The 25,852-nt window shown below is 36.0% G+C and overlaps 1 protein-coding gene across 7 annotated transcripts in view; it reads right to left on the reverse strand.

Moving 5' to 3' along the window:
* gwl (serine/threonine-protein kinase greatwall) overlaps positions 1-25,852 on the reverse strand; it is a 524,263-nt gene that overhangs the window by 257,987 nt on the left and 240,424 nt on the right. For all 7 annotated transcript variants that reach the window (XR_016549465.1, XR_016549466.1, XR_016549463.1 and 4 more), the window contains exon 10: positions 3,820-3,955. Coding sequence is in view for 3 of the 7 variants with exons in the window: in XM_090404739.1 (XP_090260865.1) it covers positions 3,820-3,955 (136 nt within the window). In the remaining 4 variants the exon portion in view is untranslated. The remainder of the gene's footprint in view (positions 1-3,819; positions 3,956-25,852) is intronic.

Below are 25,852 nucleotides of genomic sequence, written 5' to 3' on the forward strand. Positions count from 1 at the left end.
TATACAAGTGTAAACAAACAAGTTTATGACTTCTGCATTACTTCAACCTTAGTATCACCTCTTGGTCTGGCTCCACTGATGAGACCTCAATAAAGGTTGAAACTGGTCTGGGTAGTGACCCTTCTCATAATGCATAGCATTATACATAGCATTATACACATATCCGTAAGGATATGTGCTCTGCATTATGGGATACTAAGGCAAGTGATGTGAAGTCGTTAGCATCTTTATGTGAGTTGCCCCAGTCCTGAAAATAGTTCTGGCACAAACCTGTTTGCTTACACTTGATAAAGAATTAAACGAAGAATATAATTTCTTAGTTTCTTTAATTTAGAGTATAACCAAGTGGAAAAACTTACAATAATAATTGCATCTGAGAATTTGACTATAATCAATATGACCACACTGATGCCAACTGGTGAGAGTGATCATATGGTATTGAGCTGAGATGGCTATAGTGTGAAATGTTCAGTTAAGAAGGGATATATGTGAAATTACAGGGCTAGTAAGTATGACAAGCTTAGGAGATTGCTTGGATCAGTGCCATCCATGGCATGTGAAACTGGTAGGACTGGATGTTGATAGTGCATGGGGAGTGGTAAAGGAGTGTTTTAAAGAAATAATGGCAGACTGAATACCTAGAGTCAGGAGAGTAAATCAAGTGGCAGTTAAAAGGATGAATATCTTCATTAAGCTAGAGCTAAAAAAAATAAAATAAATTGTGGAGGAAATTCAAGGAGAAAGGTGACTAGCAAGCACATCAGCAGTATGAAGCACAGGCCAGAAGGGTAATCAGTGTGGTAAGAAAGGCAAAAATCAGAGTATGAAAGAAAATTAGCAGTGCAAGCCAAAGATAATCCCAAACAATTCTTTCGATATGTTGCAAGTAAAAGGAAGAAAGTTTATGGCAGAATGATTTTAATAAATGCTGATGGTAGTGAAATAACTGAATCAGTCAAAATAGTAGAATTGCTAAGTGAACACTTTTCAATAGTATGTATCATCCAGGTGGAGATATTGCAGTAACTAAAGAGAGAGAGGCAAATGCTTATATAGGCACTAAAGTAAATGAAATGGAGGTGAATAAAATATTACAGAACCTTAATGTGGGATTGGATAGCATACCAGCTTGAGTTTTATGTGAAGCTGCTAGGAATTGTCAGTTCCCTTGACAACATTGTTTAATCTAAGTCTCAGCATTGGGTTAATCCCAAGGGGGTGGAAAGAGGAGAAAATAGTCCCATTCCATGAAGGAGGCTCCAAGACTGATACAGCAAATTACTGACTGATCAGCATATCAGAAGTTGTTGTCAAAGAAGTGGAGAAGTTGGTCAAAAGCAAAATAAAGGATGGATAGTTGGAAATTAAATACTATATGGGGGCAACATGGTTTTGTAAAGGGTAAGTCATGCCTCAGTAACTTGCATAAATTTTATAATACAGTGATAGCTGAGCTGGGTAAAAGTAATGGGTTTACAGTGATACTGCAGGACTAATAATATTAGTCCTGCAGTATCACTGTAAACCCATGTGGTATCCTTGCAAAAACTTTTGAAAGGATACCACATGGAATTCTAATCAATAAACTGCAGCACATGGGGATGGATACAGGGTTAGTGAGGTGGATAAGAGGATGGTTGATTAAGAAATATCAGAGAGTAGTTTATTCGTGAGCTGAGTTCAGAAGAAGGATGTGACTAGTGGCATGTCACAGGGATCTGTTCTTGGGCTGCTACTGTTTAATGTGTACATTAAAGTTATAGGAAAGGATCTGAGAGGAACTGTTCAGTCGTTTGTCAAGGATGCAAAATTGGGTAGAGCAATGGTCAATACAGATAGTGGTAAAATTTTGGAGAATGATTTCGATAGACTGGCAGCCTGGGAAAAGAAGAATGGATATTAGTTTAATGTAGCAAAGCATAAGATTATGCATTTTGGGATGAAAAGATTACCAGCTGTATACCACATTGATGAAAATGTATTCCAGGAAATTGATGAAGGTAGAGATTTGGGAGTGTTGGTCAATAGGGATTTAAAGGGCACATAGCAAAAGTGGCGAAAGAAGCTCATCGAATTACTTGGTTACTGAAGAATACTTTGAAGGGCAGACAAGCAGGTTATTATTCCTCTTTATTAAGCGTTGATAAGACCCCATCTTGAATACTACATGCAGATCTGGTTTGTTGGTAATGAGGAAGAAGTGAAGAGGATCTAGAGGCGAGTAACCAAGATGGTAGCAGGTCTATGGAATGAACCTTACGAGAACAGGTTGAAGATGTGTGTGTTAGAAATTGGTTGATTGGCAGAAAAGGGGGTGATATGATTGAGACATTTTGTATGTCTCAATCATATCATCCCTTTTCTGCCTATCAACCAATTTCTAACACACACAAATTACTGAAGGGTTTTTACAAGATTAATAAAGAGGAAATTTTTCAGAACAAGACTGGTGGTGGAGACCTAGGGCCATCCTTGGAAAATGAGCAAGAGTGTTAGAACTAAATTTTTTGCTTAGAGAGTGATAAGTAGAATAGGGTATCAGAGTCTGGTGTGGGTGCCATGAGTATGAATGAATTAAAAGCAAAGTATGATACATAATGCACAAATGTTGGATAGTGTTTGGCATGATGTTTAGGGCCTCCCTCGGTGAGTCTAAAACTCTGTGGAGTAGCTTGTAATAATAATGTTGGATTCCTTTGTAATAATCACCTAAATAGCCAACATCCAAAATATACTTCAAATTAGAAAAAGAATCAAATAACTGCCCTTTCATAAGACACTAGCCACTTTACTTTCTAACTTTCTATTTATAAGAAGCTAACACACTGGAAGATAAACCACTAAAGTATAATTCAGGAGCTAAGTAATCTGGAGTTCCTAATATTTTCTTACTGCTGGACATATCTTGGCAGTGACGTAACTCAGATCCACGGCTGCTTGTTCTAGTGATGCAGCCTTTCCTACAGAGCTCAACTACTTAACATCCCACTTCTATGGATAATGGCTTCAGCCACTATAAAATAGATAAAACACTGCATTCTCCCCCCTTCCCAAACACACAAAAGCAAACCACCACCAATTCCTATCCTTAAGGACAAACGCCATCCACTACCACATTTTGAAGTGTGTACAGACAGGAGTATCTCTTAATATCTGCCTTGGAGAACCTAAGAAATACATTCACTGAAATCCAGTCATGACTTGCCATCCATTATGGCAAGTCATGACTGGCAGACCATGCTTTGGACACCTCTTCACACAGGATTGGATGAAAGAAAACTAATGTGTTATATTGAAATTATTATAAATCAGAGAGAGACTATTTTTCAATTTGATAATGACTATGAAGCACTCTTCTAACCTCAACAATTATGGCTAGCATTCATCTGCCAATAATTTAGGAGACAGTAATCTTAAGATCAACTTCAACCTAACAAGTGTAACTTTACCTATACAACATTACAGTGCATCAAATTAGGACTTCATCCATGACAGTCTGAATTGTTTCATTTACTCATTGTTACAATGAGTAAATGAAACACTCAATTGTACTGCCATTAGTAGTAGTTGTCCATCATGCTGGTTTGAAACCTTGCAAAATATAAGCTTGTTAATAAATATTTTATATGATTTATTATTTTTTGTGTTGTAATGTAAACAGAGATCAATAATGTCCAACACCAAAGACTGTTTACAAGAGTGAATTAAGCTCAAGATATTTTTCTTAATTTGTTTTAACTATGTAAAAGCAAATAAATAATCCAACTTTTAAAAAACAATCTGCTTTTAATTATAAATTTTCTTCAAGCCAGTTATTACCATGTTCTCTCACAAGGAGTAATTCAGGAGCTAAGTAATCTGGAGTTCCTAATATTTTCTTATTGCTAGACATATTCTGGCAACGGCGTACACTTTTTGGTGTCCTGTATGGGGTATGACCTGAAGGGGTTGGTGACTGAAAAAAAAAAATAATAATAATAAATAAATAAAATAATAATAATAATAATAATAAATGCAATAATAATATACATTGCTAAGAAATGTGCATATTTTTCTAAATACATAATCTTAGAAAAATACGCGCATTTAGTTTCAATCGTGAAATAACTATATAGAAGGTTATAAATCATCTAGGTAATAAGAAATGGATTCATTTCCAAGATCATTACTAAAAGAATGAACCAAAAAACTAAAGAAAACCTCCCCAAGTTTCATCTAGCAACCATGAATTTATTATGCTGTGAATGATTGTGTAATTGTTAAAAATAAAATAACATATCGGATGCAAAAGGCACAATGCCACTGGTGATTTTGAGACAAAATCTGATTACTTAATGGCAATTTAAAACACCATCATTAGTAACTTTTAAAATAATGAAATTAGATTATAATACTCAGAGATTCTCACAATCAAAAACAGATATAAGTGCAACAAATTGTCATAGGCCATTTATTTCATCTGATGGGCACCTGGATGGAACAATGTACTTGCTTTGTTTCACAACCAATGAAAACATTGAAAGTTTTTTTCACTTGGTTATACTATAAATTAAAGATGGCAAGAAATTATATTCTTGGTTTCATCCTTTATCTACATGTAAACAAACAAAGCTCGCACATCAAGTAACTTTATGACAGGGCCACTTGAATATAGAGGCTAATGACTTCACATTAATTGCCTTAGTATCCCATAATGCAACACACATATCCCTACGGACATGCAAAATGCCATGCATTATGGGAAGGGTCACTACCCAGACCAGTTAAATCCTTTATTGAGTTGAAAAAGCAAATGAGTGTGCATCATAGGTCTAGAGTAGTTAGTATAGCAAGTGCAAGAAAACCTGATAGTACTGATAACACTGTCACTTGTGAAAAAGGAAAACTGATAGTCTTTGGCTATATGATGATATAAAAGAATACAGGCCTTTTCTCCTTTTTCACCAGTCTCATGCAGATGAACAACCAAAAGACCAATTAAAACTAAAGTGCAAAGATGACTGATATTCAGTGGTTAGCCTTATCTGAGTTAAACATCTTGAGTTGCCTGGGACTGCTCTCCAATCATCCCAGCAATTGACCATAAGACCCCACTGAACTAAGAGGATGGAACCATTTAAATATCTCTCATGGTAAAAAGAGACAATTTTATCTCCCTCTGGTGAATATTGCATAATGTAGGTTGAAAATAGAATACAGGATTGGGTTGATGAACATAAGTTTCTATATGATATGGGTTTGTGAAGGGCAAGTCTTGTTTCAGAAATCCGCTTATGTTTTATGATAAGGTAACAAATGTGTTGGATAAGGAAGAATCATATACAGTGATCTATTCGGATTTTGCAAAAAGTGTAGGAATAGATAATATATTATTATTATTATCCAAGACCCCCATGGAATCAAAGACTAATCTAGGAAGTCCTTTTATCATACACACAGCTCATCATACCGTGCTTTAAACACACTCAAATACTCTGCAGACACCACACTCTAAGGCAAGGCATTCCAATCATTCACAACTCTGCATGCAAAAAAAAACCTGCTTCCCTCTCATTCACACTCCTCTTTATACAGTTTCCAGGGATGACCTCTGATTCTCCCCCCTGATATCCCACTGTTTTCTATAGAACCTCTCAAACATTCACCCTATAACAACCACTTACTAACTTATAGATCTCTATAGGCTTGATGTCAGGGTAATTCAAGAAGAGAAATCACATCTTGTCTGGGAATTTGAGTGTTATCAAAAATAATGCTGTGGGAAAACGGTTCTTTTTTGTAAGAAATGGGACAAAACTGGGTTTTACTTGTGTTGAAGTTGACGAGGTTATCTGAGTCCCATTGGAGGATGGCTTGGAGGTCAGAATTAAGGGCAGTGGTGGTTGGGGTTTTATTGGTTGAGGTGAGTTGTATAGAGTAGAGTTTGTCTAATGAAAGGGAGGAGTGTAATGTGCCGTCAACTGTAAAACTGTGTACTGAGTGCGAGGTCAACTGAAGCAGGTTATTGATATATAGAAGGAAGAGGGTCGGTGAGAGAACTGAACCTTGTGGGACCCCAGCATTAGTTGGATAGTGAGAGGATAGGGAGTCATCAATCATCATCACACACGCATAGTGTGTGTCCAGACAGAAAGCTGGCAATCCATCTCCAGAATTTCTCAGACAGTCCAAATGATGGGAGTTTGCTTAGTAAGTGTTTGTGCCAGACCAGTCAAAGGCTTAGTATAAAAAGTGCAACTACTTGGGATTCGCCAAATTTCTCCATATCATTTGTCGAGCGATGAGTGATATATGAGAGTAGATCTCCTTGATCGGCATCGATGGAGTCCATACTGGTGGTCACTTAATAGCTGGATACCTTCAAGGTTAGCAGTTGAGAGTTAATGGTTTTCTCCATCACTTTAGATAGGACTGAGGTAAGTGACATAGGCCGGTAGTTAGATGCAGTAATTTGTCACCCTTTTTAGGAATAGGTTGAATACAAGCCAGTTTCCAGGCTTTAGAATATATACCAGTGGAATAAGAGAGTATGTACATGGGTAATAGGATAGGAGTCAGTTCTGGTGCACAGACCTTCACGACAATTGGAGGAATGCCATCAGGGCCAGGAAACTTTTTTGTGTCTAATTTAGACAACAGGTTTATGATCTCTTTTGGCAAAAGGATACAAGGGGCATTGTGTGTTGGGTAGTTGGAATGACTGGAGGACATCTGCCATTGTCAGTTATGTGTGCATTGGAGGCAAAGTGTGAAGCCGGGAGGTCAGCTTTTTCTGTGGGTGATGTTGCAATTGAGCCATATAGGTATGACAGGGGTGGGAATAGTGTAGGCAGGACCAAAAAAATTGCACAGGTTTACTATATAACTGCCTTTTTTCAGCTTCTGTGATGTTTGTAATATTTGTTATGTACAACTGAGCAGGAAAGATTATGCTTTTAAGCACTGTGATTTTAAAAGAAAAGGAAAGTGGCCCAGTTTCTAAGGTTTCAGTGTTCATGTATACAAGTTCTTGAAATGGTAATATTAGGTAAGTGGAGAAGGGAATTCCAAGTATAATGAGGGATTCTCACTTAGACGTTAGTCTAAAAGGAATGCCTCCAAGATCCCACTTTCCAAAAACTTTTAATTTTGTCTTGTCCACATTAATGGTTAATCCACTGCTTTTCTGAATTTTTCCAAAATACCAAGAAATATTTTTTTATTATTTTTATTTTAGGAAGCATTATCCTTCAAAGTTCCCACTATATGCTGATGATGTATATTCCTTTACAGCTGAAGGAACTGTTATTCCTCGCACAGCATGTGTATTGTCAATTACCTGTAAAAAAGGTTCAACAACCATTCAACTCTACAACTCCGTCTCACTACTCCACCAACCTTCATCTAACACCAACTACCATCACTAGTGCTTTCACGGACATCCATGCCCATGGTGGAATTCGAACCCACAGCCTTTTGGCAGGAGAGCGGATACGCTAAATACCACTCGGTATTATGCTTTCACATTCATTCATTCTTTCAGTTTGCAGCATAATGTTAGATTACTTTTAGGTTGTCTTTACCTTGCAAAGCCAGTTTCTTTTCATATTCAAACTTTGCTTTCGATACAATACTTCTAACTCTTCTGGTCAGTGCTTTATGATTTTTATAGAAATAATCATCCTTACGAACAGACATTACTTCCATATCATATTTTTCTTAAGAATCTTCTGATTAATAACATTGCACATTTCAATCCTATCATTTTATTCTTCAAATTGTAGGACATTCCAAGATTTCAACATTTAAGTATTTTTTTAAAATGCTTCTCATTCACTGCTGGTATCCTTCTAATCCATCAATCAATATCATGGGACTGAATCTATTATGCAACTCAGTTGGTCATAATTTGTTTTTCAGTTCAACATGTACCACCCTCTTCTGAATGGAACATTCATATACTTAACCACTTCCCACATAGACACAATATAATTACCAAATGGAGACAGAACAGTCGCAACTTTAATTGAAACCTGCTTGGCACTATAATCGGATCTAACACTCTTTGACCTCAAGTTTCTTCTGTCACATGCTGCTTGAGGAAGTTGTCTTGCAACAGCTAAATGAGTTTTGTTGCATTTTTCTCATGAGATTTCACTGCTATTATACGAAATAAATTAAAGTCATAATAATTAATCATTTATTACCCATCAGACTGATTTGGTGATGCATTTCATTGTCACCAGCAACTAATCCACTAGGCCTGTAAAAATATACCAATATCTTGTTAGACACAACCTCATACAAGATAGCTTCAAGCTCACAACAGAATGGAAATTTTATTTTTTTTACTGGTATTACAGCAATACTATTCTACCCTAAGTAGACAGAAATCATCTAAATCATAAGCAGCACACTCCTTTCTAAAATTACTATGCCATTTATATGAGAATATGAATCTTTAAATAAAAAGCTCTCACTATGTAATGGCAGCATATTCATTATTATAAATCAACCTTTATGAAATAAGCATTGCTTTTTTCAATGGAGCCGTCCTATCATATCATGCAATATTTTTAATGAATTTATTTCTTATTGCAGTATTAATATTATATATTATATATACTTGATTCTTTCGGCTTTTTATTAAAATTTTTGGCTATTTAAATTTTTCCTCATTAAATTTTTATACTATAATTATTTCTGCATATTAAGGTGTTTTACTGTTTAACTATTAAGCATGTGGTCAGGGAAATCTTAACACTGAAGTTCCTCCAACTCACTCTTGGAAATTTTATCTTAATGGTGATTGCCAAATTAACAAATTTGGTATACACCTTTCTGATTTCATTTTTGGTCAGGGAGTCCAAAGCCTCATCGAAGGAGAGTGTGCCAACAGCATCGAATGATTGATACCCTTCCAACTACTAACCATGCTCAAACTTGCTTAACTTTTTGCAAGCCATTAATAGCAGAGGCTCTACCAATCGACCAACCTTTGCTGGCAAATCAAATATATGAAACATGATTAGATGTGAAGAGATGAATTAACAGTATTTCAATGGAGTCAGCAGACTCATCACGGAAGATCCACCCCATTTATGCACACAATACCTATCATACCTTTTTAAACTCACTCACTGTCAAGAGTGGTCACTACTAATTCTGGCTATCCATCCAATCATTCAAAACTCTCCAGGCAAAATATCTAATCTGCACATGCTGACTAACCCTACATTTACATAACTTTTGGGGATGGCCCCTAGTTTTTTCTCTATTCATCATGTATTGAAAAATTTCTTTTATGTCAATCTTATAGAACCCCTTTAAAAACAAGTTTCTATTATATCTCCTCTTCTGCCAATCAACTAAAATTTTGCAAACCACATACACACCTGCAACCTATCATCGCAGGGAGCATTCCACAGATCTATTACCAGCTTGGTCACTTGTCTCTGAATCCTCTCCACCATACTCTGATTCCTAAGAAAACAAGGTGACTAAATCTCTGCACAGCAGTAATAATGCTTCTGAATCATAGCCTTATAAAGAGGGATAATAATCTTCCTATGTTTATTGTTACTGTGATTTCAACATCCAAATAATCTGCGTACCTTTTGTTTGGTGAACTCGTTGATCCTGTTCATTATGTTGAATTTTTTCTTGACAATTATTCATAAGACTATTACACTTTTTTTTTATAATCTTTGTCAAGTAGCTTTATTTTATCCTCCTACATGTTTCGCCAATCTTTTTCTATAGCCATCCTCAGGGAATACAAACTAGTAAGCTAAAATGAAGGTTACAGACTAGGTTATAACTGATAGTTCTAATTCATACAAAAAATTGGTATTGTGCGTGTCTCGTTAACGTGATTTATTCGTTATGGCTCATTACGTAATTGTTATTAAAATTCATTTCTTTGATGTTTAATGATCTGATAAAAGTTTTCCAAATTTCTGGTAAAATTAGACCTTGATTCTTGTTTAGGTTTTCAGTTTTACGGGCGACTGTAGCTGCTTCTTTAAAGGTTCTTGAATGGTAGTTATCTTCTATGTATGGCATAAGGCTCTTATCCCACTCAATGTGATGATTAGTAGAGGCAAAGTGGCATGAAAGGCCTGAAATGTCTTGTCTGTTATTTCTGACATATCCTATGTGTTTTCTTTCTCGTTTCAAAGCTTCTAGAGGTCTGACCTACGTAACTAATACCACATGAGCAAGGTATATTATATACTCCAGAGTACTTGTAGAATGGGTGAGGATCTTTCGGTGATCTTAAAAATTTCCGAATAGTGTTGATTGGTTTGAATGCCACTCTGATCTTATGTGGTTTTAAAAGGTTAGCTAATTTTTTGGAAAGGTTGCTGACAAAAGGAATCGTAATTGCACTGATGTATTGGACGTCATCACGTTGTCAATGTGGTATATCAGTAAAGAGAATCTTGTTATAGAGTCTTTTTTGGGTAACCATTTAAAGAAAGTTCTCTGGATATTGTGGTTAATTCCGTTAGTAGGTCTTCCTTGTCTGTCATATACTGTATAGCTCTTTTCTTGAGACTATGGATAATGCTAAGTTTCTGAGCTATGTGATGAGCTGAGTTGAAATGGAGGTAACGTCCAGTATTTGTAGGTTTTCTGTATACAGATAGGTTGATACTATTATTGGATTGTTTCTTTATTAAAATGTCAAGGAATGGAAGTTTTTTATCTTTTTCCATTTCTAATGTGAATTTGATGGTATTGTTGAAACTATTGATTTGGTTGAGATAATTCATTAGTTCTTCTTTCGTATGATCCCAAATGATAAAGATGTCATCTACATATCTGTACCAAATTTTCGGTTTTGGAATGATCTGGGTTAAGATTTTTTTCTCTAGATCTTCCATGAATAAGTCAGCACAAGGAGGTGATGGGGGCTACCCATAGCTAATCCAGTGAGTTGCTTGTAGATCTTTTTTTGCCAAATAAAATAGTTAGAAGTTAAATAGTGATTGAACAAAGTAGTGATGTTTTTTGGGAACAAGTTGTCTAAGATGTTGATGACTTCAACCACTGGAATGTTAGTAAACAGAGATGTAATGTCCATGCTTGCTAGTATATCCTCTTCAAAATATTAAATACTTCAGATTATGAAGAAAAAATTAAAAATCTATTATCTGACAGGTCGGTATATGAAGTTCTCAGTAGAGATCCTACCACAAAAAACCATAATGACACCAATGAATTATTACGTGGAATGAATAACTGGCCTATAGAAATTATAAAAAAAATAAAATCTATGCACTCGCTTATTCCTAGATTGTATGGCCTTCCAAAAATTCATAAAGAAGGTATACCATTACGTCCAATAGTTGATGGAATCTATTCTCCCACTTACCAACTGTCAAAGTATCTGGCGAAGATTTTACAACAACACATTCACGTCTCGGATACTTATATTAAAAACTTGAAACATTTTATAGATAAAATAAAAAACATCCCTATTTTGAAGAGGACATACTAGCAAGCCTGGACATTACATCTCTGTTTACTAACATTCCAGTGGTTGAAGTCATCAACATCTTAGACAACTTGTTCCCAAAAAACATCACTACTTTGTTCAATCACTATTTAACTTCTAACTATTTTATTTGGCAAAAAAAGATCTACAAGCAACTCACTGGATTAGCTATGGGTAGCGCCCCTATCACCTCCTTGTGCTGACTTATTCATGGAAGATCTAGAGAAAAAAATCTTAACCCAGATCATTCCAAAACCGAAAATTCGGTACAGATATGTGGATGACATCTTTATCATTTGGGATCATACAAAAGAAGAACTAATGAATTACCTCAACCAAATCAATAGTTTCCACAATACCATCAAATTCACATTAGAAATGGAAAAAGATAAAAAATTGCCATTCCTTGACATTTTAATAAAGAAACAATCCAATAATAGTATCAACCTATCTGTATACAGAAAACCTACAAATACTGGACGTTACCTCCATTTCAACTCAGCTCATCACATAGCTCAGAAACTTAGCATTATCCATAGTCTCAAGAAAAGAGCTATACAGTATACGACAGACAAGGATGACCTACTAACGGAATTAACCACAATATCCAGAGAACTTTCTTTAAATGGTTACCCAAAAAGACTCTATAACAAGATTCTCTTTACTGATATACCACATCGACAACGTGAGGATGTCCAATACATCAGTACAATTACGATTCCTTTTGTCAGCAACCTTTCCAAAAAATTAGCTAACCTTTTAAAACCACATAAGATCAGAGTGGCATTCAAACCAATCAACACTATTTGGAAATTTTTAAGATCACCGAAAGATCCTCACCCATTCTACAAGTACTCTGGAGTATATAATATACCTTGCTCATGTGGTATTAGTTACGTAGGTCAGACCTCTAGAAGCTTTGAAACGAGAAAGAAAGAACACATAGGATATGTCAGAAATAACAGACAAGACATTTCAGGCCTTTAATGCCACTTTGCCTCTACTAACCATCACATTGAGTGGGATAAGAGACTTATGCCATACATAGAAGATAACTACCATTCAAGAACCTTTAAAGAAGCAGCTACAGTCGCCCGTAAAACTGAAAACCTAAACTTGGAAAACTTTTATCAGATCATTAAACATCAAAGAAATGAACTTTCATAACAATTACGTAATGAGCCATAACGAATAAATCACGTTAATGAGACACGCACAATACCAATTTTTTGTATGAATTAGAACTATCAGTTATAACTTAGTCTGTAACCTTCATTTTAGCTTACTAGTTTGTATTCCCTGAGAATGCCAATAGAAAAAGATTGGGGAAACATGTAGGAGGATAAAATAAAGCTACTTGACAAAGATTATAAAAAAAAAAGTGTAATAGTCTTATGAATAATTGTCAAGAAAAAATTCAACATAATGAACAGGATCAACGAGTTCACCAAACAAAAGGTACGCAATCTGGAAGGTTTAAAATGCAAAAAAGCTAGGTATTTAATCCAAATAATCTTTTGAGCTATTCTGCCAACTTTTGTAGTATGTGTTCTGAACTCTGTCCACCATTACCCCAAGTCCCCAGTGCTAAATGTCCTGCAATCCAGCACCATCAATGCGATACAAGTATGAAATCTTTTCATCCAGAAATGTATAAACTTACATTTTGCAACACTAAATTGACAACTATTATATTTGTACCACAATGCCAATTTATTTAAATCATCCAGCAGTATATTAACATCACCTTTATCAACTATTGCTCTCTCCACTTTTGCATCATCAGCAACCAAACTGAATATCACCACTTAAATCTTATCCTATATCATTAATATGCAAATTAAATAGTGGCCCTAGAACTGAAGTTACTAAAAGAGTTTGGTAGGACTAATGCAGAGAAAATTTTTCAGCACTTAGGTGGAATGGGGGAGGTAACAGAACAAGAGACCATACCTTAGACTTGAATGAGAGTGTGGTTAGTACATGTCTCACGACTACATTTCTTGCTTGGAGAGTATATGAATGAAATAAGTTGCCAGAATCTATTGTAAATGTTTTGTCGGCAAATGTGTTCAAGGAGAGGTATGGAAGGCATTATGTGGATGGTCTAGGCCTTCCCCAGTGGTTATCAGATGCTATGAAGCTTTCTATATAATAATAATAAAATATGAAATAAACATCTGAATAGATACCAACATCAAATGATGATAACTTCCCAATGGCACAATAAACCACCCAAGCATGTGCCTTGTATGTAGAGATGATGGCTTCAAAAACTGCAGGAAAAAACGAACTCCAATGTTAAACCAAATCCAGCAAAGCTGCAGTTGTAGCAACTACTCTGGACCAAATGTTCGGGTTCAGGAAAGCAAATCCCAGCCAGGAATACACAAACAATTCTCACTGCACTAGTCAATGGCTAACACATGTACAAGGCCAAATTCTCTACAGATTGTGTTCTGGAATGCCAGTGGTCTAGGAAACGAAACAAAATGCACGAACTACAAGAAATTTATGATGCTATAGAGCTGAGGTAATCCTTATACATGAAACGCACCTTTGACAGATGTCAAAGGGTGATATCCCAAAACTCAGGAACTGTGTTCTATACCACAACGACAGACCAATGCCTGGGGAGGGAGGGAGGGAGCAGCCATATTGTTAAGTCCAGCATAGAACACAATGAAATTATAAATCCTGCATTACTAACAGAGAAATCGAAGGAGTGGAGGTCCAAACTGCAAATGCAGGTCAACTGAAAATATAGTACATATATATAACTCTCCAAATAAACAGTTATTAGAATCAGACTTGACTGAAATTCTAGCCACAAACAAAGCAGTGCCAGTAGCAGGAAACCTAAATGCTAAGCACACTGTCTGGAATAGCAGAACTACAAATCGAAACAGTAGCACCCTCAATGACTTTGCTGCCATCAGAAACATGGTAATCATAGGACCTCCAGAACACACAATACTACAATGTGGCAGGACTTCCTGATGTCCTTGACATAGTGATAGCACAAAATATTGTGCAACAATACCAAATAAGTGCAATGGATAACCTCAGCTCTGACCACAACCCAGTTTTACACTAACTAGGTTTACAACATGAAAATAACCCAGATTTTGTCCAACCATCAACTGGATAAAATTAATGGCTGCTCTACATGAATCTCTTGGCCCAATTCCAATGATCAACTCGAAGGAAAAAAATTGATGATTAAATGTCAAGTCAGAAAAGCAGATAACAACTACATTAACAGCTGCCACTGTGGATGTGCCATGCACAAACTCTGACTAGCTTCTGGACAATATTAAAAACCTGATCTGTGAAAAGAACAGAGCGAAGTGACATTACCACAGAATACCATTAAGTATTCTGTGGGTAATGTACAAATAGGATTAAGTACAATACAGCTACAAACGAAGTTTGATATGCACTTAAAAACTATCAAAAGATGAGATTTCTAACAAAATCATCAAATGCCTACCACATAAAGCCGTAATGCACATTGCTGCTATTATTAATGCAATATTAAGATATCACTACTTCCCTGCACAATGGAAAATAGCAGATGTGATCTTAATTCCAAAACAAGGAAAAGCAACACACCTTCCCCAAAATATTGCCCAATCAGCCTGCTTTCCTGCCTAAGAAAAATAGCTGACAGGGCAATACTAATAACACTGCAGAAAGTCAATAAAGAATTAAATCTCATCTCTGATGAGCAATTTGGATTTCATGAGAACCACTCCATAGAACAAGTTCACAAAGTCATGGAAAACATCAGGGAAGGGTTCAACTGTAAGCAGCACCAAGGGGCAATCATTCTGGACATTGTCAAAGCATTCGACAAAATATGGCACAATGGGCTTCTTTTCAAACTCCTGTAGGTCAAAATTCCCACTAGGAGTGGTCAAACTTACCAAACTACTCCAGTGATCGCAAACTCAGAGTGAAGTTCTAGAGAATTAGATTGTCTGAACCCAACATCACTGCAGATATCCCCCAGGGTTCCCTGCTATTACCTCTGCTCTTTGATATCCATGTAGCGTGCATTTCATGCACAGTTGTCACCATGATGATACTTTAATAATGGTCTGCTCCATGTAACCTAGATTGGCAACCGACAAACTGCAAAATGCAGTCTCAGTACTAGAATAATGATTCAAAAAATAGCTAACTGATGTTAATGCAGACAAGGGCACTGCAGTGCTATTCACAAGATGAGTGCCCCTGGAGGATGAAGATGTGTTTGGCACCCCCATTCCATGGCAACCAGTAGCCAAATACTTAGTGGTACAACTAGATAAAGAGCTTTGCTTTACAACTCACATCGATCATGTCTGCTGAAAAGCAAACAGGGCAATGAGACAGCTATACCCATTACTGAATTGTTGTAGCCAGCTAAGCAAAAAACTCAAACTGGTGTTATACAAGATGCATCTCAGGCCAGTCATGATGTATGGTTCACTCATGGAGTCACACAGCGGATTCAAACGTTAACAAACTACTGATTATCCAAAAGAAATGTTTATGAATAGCGCTTAACAAGCCATTGTTTGAGAGAAACATACAACTTTACTGAGAAACTTATATCCCATAGATCAAAACTTTCCTAAGCAAAAAGGCTGCAAAATTCATTGCAAATGCTGCTTTCTGCCCTAACCCACTAATCTGCCAAGCGATAAGACTACAGTGAGCAGGATTGCGCAAAACATAAATGTCCCAAAATCATGCTGAATAAGCACATTTTTTTTAAACCCACTGCCAAATGCCCAAAACGAGCAAGCCAAAGACTCAATAATATGCCAAGCCCATTATTGTCTATCACCTAGCAGGAGACTAAAACGAATACCTCAGGACAAACATCCCAAAAAAATCATACCGAACAAGTAGGTTTTTTTGTTTGTTTTTTATTCTCTTATAAAAAAAGAAAAGAAAAAGACTCACTGATAGTCAATAGCCCACAGTGGTCAAGCCAAGTGTTCAATAATATTCCTTAATCCAGAAATTTTGTTGCAAATCCAAAAAAGGGATAAAGGGCACAGGTACAATCAATCCATCATGCCAGAACAGTTATTCTCAGTGTCTTCAAGTATATTCCTCTGTCTCCCACTGATGAAACCTCATAGCTGAAACTAATCTGTGTAATGACCATTCGCATAATGCATAGCAATGTACATGTCTGAAGGAAAGGGTGAACTGCTTTTCCCTGGACTCTCACAATGTATAGCAAATTGTCATAGCAGAATCTAACAATGCAAATTGTTAGATTCTGGGGAAATTGATGTCAAGTCAACAGTTTCATACACAAGAAGTCTATTCATACTTCATGAGTAACCTTTGCTTACACCTGGGAAAAGGATTAAAAGAAGAATATAATAATGTCTACTATAATTTACTGAGGTTGAGTGTGGAATTTAACAAGGACAATATATTGACCACTCTTATTCTACATTTTGCAACCAACCATTGATCTAACCAACAATTCAGTCAAATTTAATATGAAGATGATACAAAGATAAGCCGAAAGGCTTAAAATGGGTTTTTAACATCTCCCTCTTAATTATGAAGATGAAACATTACTTATTGTCCATAAAAAGCCATTATTAATAGATACATTTACCTAAGCTACAACAGATTTTAAGTAAATATTAAATTGTTTTTTTAATGTTGGTTACTTTAAATAGATATCCATATATATTCATCATCAGTAAAACTTAACTCATCATCTATAGGATCCCCCAAAGAGATAACATCTTTCTTAATATCAGTTAAAATATCAATTTCTCATACTGTCGATCGCAACTGAAATAGATTATTATTATTATTATTCAGGCCTCCATGGAGTCAAAAGACTCTTCAAGGGGAGGTCCCCCCCTAAGAAACCAAAAGTCTATCATACCACTCCTTAAACTCATTAACCGTTCTCGCTCTCACCACTCCATCAGGCAATGCATTCAACCACCCTCCATGCAAAGAAACCACTCCTCACCCTCGTGCTCACAGTTTCCTTTCGTAACTTCCAGGGATGGCCTCTTGTCATCACTCCTTCCTGCTGTTCAACCAAGTGAAAGAACTCCCCAGTGTCAACCCTGTAACCACCTCTCAACAGTTTAAAAGTCTCAATCATATCACCTCTCCTTCTTCTATCCACCAAACTCTGCAGTCCACATTCCCTCAGCCGATCCTCATAACTAAAATTGTACAGTCCTGAAACCATCTTTGTTATCCGTCTTTGTACCCTTTCCACAGTTAATTTATCCCCTTCAAATCCTGGGGACCAAATCTGAGAACAATAGTCTATTCACAAAAATCTGTGCATATGATAAATTAACTTCAAAATACTATTAAAAAAAAAAAAACATCTGCATATACAGCAATACATTGCATAGTGCAGGTTTCACTATAGCTTGGTTTATAACTTTTAACATGGGAAACATTTTTACAAGTAGTACAGCACTGTACTGCATTAATATTACAGCTCTACTAAAACAATAGCACAGTGATTTAGTATATCAAAGTAACAGCTGTATCGATGCACCCTTTAGTACAGGGATCGCCAAACTTCTTTGACCGTCGACCCCTTCAAGAGTTTCTTGACTTTTTATCGAGCCCCCTCTATTTTAGTATTATGTAATTATAATAGGATAAGCAAAAAAGATGCTTGTTGGTAAATACGTCATTTGGGCCTACTTGATTGGCCTCCGTAACTATTTTCATGACCTTGCTCCATCTTACAGGTCCTATTCATGTCGCTGTTCCCACGATTCACTCTTAATTGCGTTGTCATTCAATATGGAGATAATTCAAGTTAACCGAATTAAATATTACCCATACAATGATATCTTATATTATTTTTATCGACCTCTGAGCCCGAATTGACCCCTAACAATGTTATATCGACCCCTGGGGGTCGATATCGACCACTGCTTTAGTATTATTTCAATTTCGATGCAGCAAAGTCGTGGTTGCTCTGCAAAATTTTATACAAGTAACCTTTTACACACAATTACAAGGGAAGAGGAAATGCATCAAAGCATGTGAACCTAACAAATGTAAATGGCTAATGCTACAACAAAAACTACAAAAAAACATGAAGAAGAGGAAGTAAATTAGATGAACTGTTGCTGAAGCGCATATGAAAGAATTCTAATTAACCCTGCAACTGGCTATATTATCTATAGATGTCCAGCTAAATCTGGATAAGATTTTGTAACACCTATTGAATAACATGGATAAGAAGTGTAATTTGGTTTCAGTATTTCATCCACCTCGTCAGTAGGGAGGTTAAATGAGCTTTTGATTTTCTTATGGATGCCAATCCTAAAATCACATGAAGCATTAAAGTTCGGAAAGCATTGCAAAATGCTACTTGATGTTACAAGAATAAGAATGCAGAAAATGAAGAAAAAAAATCTATGTAAACTGCACTGTTTAAATAGAGTATTTGAAAATAAAACCTCGTGTTCAATTATAAACAATAAAAATCTTTACTATATTTTTCTTTTATTTTAATCCTTTTTAATTTTTTTGTGTGCATTAGTATTTCTGGTGAGATTGCAGTAGACAAATGATGCATAATTATTATTTTCCCACCAATACTGCAATTATTTGGAATGCATTAAGCTATAATATGTTATGATAATGTTTTAAACAGTGCAGTTTTGCAGAGCATGTAACTTCTTCAGCACCTGCTAACCACATTATGAAAGGTATTACTGTATTTAGGTGAATTCAGACTCAGATACGGTATATTTTGCTAAGGGTTCCATGCCATATAATTGCAAAGCAAGCTAGTCCTGCAAACAATTCTAGAAATCCCAACCAGTATTCCATTCTGGCATCAGTATATGCTACTAACAATGTCAAATACTGAACAGTCACCACAATATGCGCTCTTCAACTAACAGGGTGAAGGTTTGAATATCCTGCCGTAGGCATGGATGTTTGGGATTGATATGGGAGATGGACTTCACTGACCAGTGTGAGACCACCACCCCCCACTTATTGAAGGTCGAAAGTGGCTTGAAAAAGTTTTATGTTTTGTCTCTAGAGCAGGGTTTTTGATCTTTAGATAGTAGATGAATTCCACTGCCTAGTGTAAAACCATCACTGTGTTTACACAAAATCTGAAGCAGCTTAAAAAAAAAATTCATGTTTTGTCTCTAGAGCAGGATTTGTGGACTATCCCTTATCCCACCCAAAGTGCTAATATTAATCTGTTATACACTAATGGCCTATAATGTGTGGGATTCACATAAAAAAAAAAAAAAAGAATTATCTATGATTTCTACTCTTCCACTCAAGTTAAAAACACAAACTTTACATTTAGACTGCACTGCATCACAAACATCTGTTAAAAAACAATCAGCAAATCTAATCTAACTTTGAAAGGACCAAATGCAGAAAATCTACATCACGCTCACACCACAGTAGGTATTCTGGTTTCTTATAAAGGCTATTGGACACAGCTTCTTATATAACTGCATACATGCTTTCATCTCAACTAAATGAAATTGCATGAAAAATGCACCAATGAAACATCAACCAAACATAATGCTAAAATCCTCACATCAGTCTTTTTCTCCCACTTATGTATAAACAGTATGGAAAATCACCTTGTATTTACCAAGAAGAACATCCCACTATATGCCTCCTCTGATCTTGCACTAGAAAGACACCAAGAATGTTTAAAAGTGATGTCAATAAGTCTCCTTTTGTAGTAGCAGCACATGCTATCACACTTCTATTTCCCTTACCTCAATCCTCTCAAAAACAAAAACAATAGAGAAGGTAATGAATAAGTTAGTTAACAGCTAACTTATTCATTACTTGGAGATCCCCCCAATTAATTAGTGATCACCAATATGAATTGTAGCACTCTCACACCACAGCAGATGTAGCCAACTTTCTCCACCGTTCAAGACAAGCTATAAAAATGTTGAGAGAAACTCATGTGGCAGTCTTGACATTTCCAGAATATTTAATCAGTTGTGGTATAGATGTCTCCTTACTCAGCTGCCATCTTATGGTTTATCTTCTGTCCTTGGCAACTGGGATGCCAGTTCCCTATCAGACAACAGCACATCCTGATCCTCTTCTTCATTTGAAAAACCATTTGTTTCTCAAATGAGAAAAGTTTCAAGAACCTTCATATCTAATGCCTTAATCTAATCTCCATATCTAATATCTTAATTAAAATCTCACATGATTAACGATGTATAATGTTCATTTTACAAAAATTGTGTTTAAGGAAAGATATATATAAAGAATTGTCATTGCTTGTAAAATTACCAAAAATCCTTTGGATGTAATAATTTTATTACAAAACTGTCTTAAACAAAATGTGTATTGCATGAAGTGTGATGTCATCGTGTCCTGATGCTAGCACATTTCCATATGTGGAAATCTTAAGCATTGCACATGTATGCTGCACAGAGTTCAGGGTGTATATAAGCTCACACATCTCAAAGGAGAGCATCTTAGGGTCTTCAGCTTTCTTTTCCCTGGGTTCACCATCATGTGAAAGTGTGATGTTGGTCATTGGAAAGAGGGACGTCTTGGGTTTTTTCAGTCCTGTTTCTTTCCTGGATCCACTGCCATGTGAAGCTTTACTGTCTGTTGCCGGAGCATCTTGTGTCTGAAATTTGACACATGTCGCCACAGAGAGTTCATCGGAAAAAGCATTCATCGAACAGATGAGGCTGCCACATTGCCAAGTACCAGAATCCAAAGGTAAAAGGATATTGATGACAGAAGACAAAGAAAAGCAACAGGAAAGAAGAAAACAGGCCTACAGAAGAAAGAAATGGGAACTTCAACATAAGAGGTATATGATGTGTAATTCGTCGTAAGCACAAAGAAAGATATCTTCCAGACCGATCACATTCTGTGTTTTGCACTGCGATCAATTTATTATTATTAGTATTAGTGTAAATATTATCGATGTAAATCAATAATTACCTGATCTGAGAGTAAATAAGCGTATTGCTACATGTACTAAATGTAAGGTTACTTAATTGAGCATATACTTGAAAGTTTAATATTTTTATAGGTAAGAATGACCAGTAAAAGTACAAGAAATTATGTTTAGATTTCAAGATAGTATTGTAGAACTAAGCCTGTGATAGTCATTTATAATTACCTAAGACTTGGAATTTCATTGCATCAATGCTTAAATGAAAATGAGCTGTGTATACAGATTTCTTGATTTAATTAAATTGATCTATGAAACACATTGAGACTGACTTGTCAATGCACTGATCCAAAACAATAAGAACCTGCATGTTCTGAGTAATAAGGGGCAAGATATTTATATTATGATAAGAGATAAGTTTGAGCCACAACTAATATAAAGCAAAGGCCAGAATTAATGGGGCATAATATCTGCTTTGTCTTCACTTAAGATTCTTACAAACTCACACTCAATAGGTAGTGTAACTGGTACAGTCATAAATCAATTTGTTAAATTGCAGAGTGTGAGTGAAAGTAAGAAAGCCAGAACATAAAGTACTACTTACTTATCCTCTTCACTCCCTGTGGAGCATAGGGCCTCGAACATAAAGTAAGAGTTAAATATAACTTAAAGGTGCAGATAAGATAAAGCAGATGTTTAATACTACAACCTTCAGCTGTTCAAGAAATGTATCGACAGATGCCTTCTTTCTTCGTGACAACCTTCCCATATGAAAATAGCACTGTTGTGTTATAGGTGGTTTTGCAACCTCTCACGTGTAGATTTGATATTAAAAATAAATGACGATGGGATCAAGTTCTCTTTTGTAAAGATTGCACTACCATTACTGAAATAAAGAGCCAAAAGGCTTCACTTTGGCGATGTAAAATATTTAAATTAAGGGGATATTAAATCCCACATTATTTCAAAGCCGAATAAGAAACTCAAAGATAGAAATCAAAGAGTTTCATGCTGAATATATAGAAAACTATAAAAGTTTCGGCGAATCCTAGTGTAAGCTAGGATTTATCGTGGGGTATTTCTTTGATGAGTTTCATGCCATGGATGTAAGGTCTTACAGCACTTTCTCCTCTGAGTTTCTTGCAGGCAGCGCACATCACAGTCATTATCTCTGCAAATATTTGCAATGAGATCTTGCTTGACACTGGAGAAACCTTCAATATTAAATGATATTATTTTTAGGCCTGGCCCTTTGCTATTCTTCTGCTGAATATGCCTGCCCAGTATGATACAGATCCTGCCATGCTGAAAAACTTGACCCAGCATTGAATGAAAGCTGCCGCTTAATTACAGGATGCCTGAAACCAACACCACTAAAAGACCTCTATACTTTGGCTGGTATTGCATCCCCTTCAATTCAAAGATCTGCATTCTCAGTTGATGCAAGAAGCAGACAAATGAATGATGAATGCCACCCACTATTCGGCCAGACTGCAGTGCCCCAAAGACTAAGATCCCGACATGGCTTCTTTGCAACTGTTGAACCACCTAAAAACCTCCCAGAGACAAGACTTCAATAATGGCTTGCTCTATATCCTGAAAATAATACTGGTATTCCAACAGCCGAACATCTTCCATGTGGTGCTGACTTGGACTGGAATACTTGGAAAAGCCTCAACAGACTTCGAACGACAGGACGCTGCAAACAAAACCTCATCAAATGGAGCTACCTCACTGGCCCAGACGATTGTGAGTGTGGGACAACCCAGTCCATGGAACACCTTCTTTCTTGTCCCTTTCTTCCATCGCCTTGCACAAAAGAGGACTTTATATCCTGCACAAAAAGAGCAGTTGATTGTGCAAGATACTGGAGGAACATCTGACCATGTTTATTCTATATAAGTTATGTATAGTTTCCTTTTTTTTTCATATTTAATTATTATTCCCTGACCAGTAAGGTCAGGGAATAATAATTAAATATGAAATAATTTAATATGATTAAATTATAATTTAATAATTAAATTAAATATGAAATAATAATTCACCTACCAAATCTAAGCTGATCTCATTGTAATGTATCCTAATTTGTTGTAAATCATGTTGTACCACTAACTTACTACTGTACTACTTGTGTTTGGATACGAAATAAATAAATATATAACATATATATTTAATAAGCCGAAAAGCTATTTTACCGGAGAATATGTTAATAGAAAGGGATGTATTACCTGGTGTTGTACTACCCAAGTGATCATTTACACTTGGGCTCGCCGATAGTTTTTTCTGCATGAAACTCTATGGATTTCAATCCGAGTTTCGTACCCGACTATAAAAACATAAAGGGATTTACCATCCCCCTTTCTATTAATATATATATTTATTTATTTTTATATATAATAAATCAGGAAATTTGTATGGTATGGCAACTAGGCAATTCTATATATTTTCAGCTATTAAACTTTCATGCATTTAAAAACAGAACTGTAGCAATCTAAATGGATTTGCTGCTCATGTTGCTGAACAATAAATGAGTAACAATATTGTTTAACAACAATATTTCACCAGCTTTCCATCTTGGGCAAGAAACAATCTGTGTTATATAGCTGACAGTGATTTTTTTTGTTTATTTCTTAAATAGGAAATAACATAAAAACTGCAAGTATTAGGTATGATAAGCAAAGTAGGTTAATAAAGTATACAAATTTATATGGTTAAACTGATTATGATAACATACAAAAGATGTAATATACAGGGGGTCCTCGAGTTACGTCGGAGATCCATTCCTACGGACTGACGTAAGGCAATTTTCGATGCAAGTCGGAATTACCATAGCCTAAGTTACTCACCTAATCTAAAACACCCTAAAGTCATACGTATATCAAGAAACAGAACTAGGCCATAGGAAAATGAAAGGGAGAACATAATTACTGTATAGTACAGAAAAATGACAAAAATAAAACTGTAATAAAAAAAAACAACATAAAACAATCTTTTCGCCTTTTCTTGAATTAACATGAGACTAGTTGGGATATGGCATTGATGCTGGTTTTCCAGCCAAATAACAAGAAGCCTTTCCATCTCAATCATGAGCCTACTATGTTTTTCGTAATCACAGTCGATTTCATGGGCGCCATATCCTTTTACGTGTTCAAGGATGCAAACTTTATCCTTGATAATAGTCCCGACTGTAGTACGACTTAAGTTCAACGCGTGGCCGATGTTCATTGGCGTTTCTCCCTTTTTTGCCTACTATATTTTTCATAATCACAGTCGATTTCATGGGCGCCATATCCTTTCAAGTGTTCAAGGATGCAAACTTTATCCTTGATAATAGTCCTGACTGTAGTACGACTTAAGTTCAACCCGTGGCCGATGTTCGTTGGCGTTTCTCCCTTTTTTGCCCTTTTAATAATGTCTAATTTCACTTCTAATGTAATAGCTTTCCTTTTCTTCAACACACTGCCATCGGAAGAGTCTGCCTTACGTTTGGGAGCCATATTGAAAGGTAAAAAGTCACAAAAAAACACAAACACTAAAGTGAGAGAGCGGATGTAAACAAGGCACGCGGTACCCAAGCGATGCCACCTCTCCCAAACAAACGGCGCATAACGGCGTATTCTTCTGCCGCACTCACAAACAAGTTTGCCCGCAACATTTGAATTTTACGTTGCACTGCTTCAAGTTGAAATTTATTTTTAAAATTATTTATCGCATTACCGCTGTAAAGTCGAAACGACGCAGGTCGAGGACCCCCTGTATATATCCAACGCTTTTTTTTTAAGTTATGACATCTGATTCACTGTTGCTGTAGTATTCTTCATATGATGCATTTGTACTGTTATGCTAAAGGCTAAACTTGCTTACATACAGTGATCTAAAACTTTTATAGCTCAGAGGACTAAGACAGAAAACCAAATACCAGTAACTATAAGATTATCAACAGCTTTCTTAGGAAGGTGCTCATATTTCAGGCCTGTGTAAACTTACAGGCTAGTTATGTTAATATGTTCACTGCCATTCATTTATGAGAGAATGTACCCAGGCCAGTCAGAATGACCTTGATGTAGTGCAGGGTTTCTCAAACTGTGTTCTGTGTAACACTAGTGTTCCATGGAAGGTGAATAGGTGTTCCGCTAGAAGTTCTCCTGGAATTTGTCATTTTAGTTTTCTAAGCATTTTTCATGAATAAATATTTTATAGTAGAAGTATTCTGAGGAGAATAATATTCGTGAATATGTCGAAAATCTCAGACCTAGAACGTCTAATAACGTGTGTATCATTAATTTTCACACATCGAAACCTTTCAACATTTGGGAAAGGGAATACCGTTGTTTATGACGGGTCATAAAAATTGCCTGCAAGCGGATTATAACAATGGGTGGATTAGGTTAGGATCTCTGTTCTCAAAACTGAAGGAAATGACATCTGTGTAGCAAATGTCAGTG

The sequence above is a fragment of the Typopeltis vanoorti genome, chromosome 15 (genome assembly GCF_054136105.1).
Source record: "Typopeltis vanoorti isolate ZY-2024b chromosome 15, IOZ_Tvanoo_1.0, whole genome shotgun sequence".
In the NCBI taxonomy this organism is placed as follows: domain Eukaryota; kingdom Metazoa; phylum Arthropoda; class Arachnida; order Uropygi; family Thelyphonidae; genus Typopeltis; species Typopeltis vanoorti.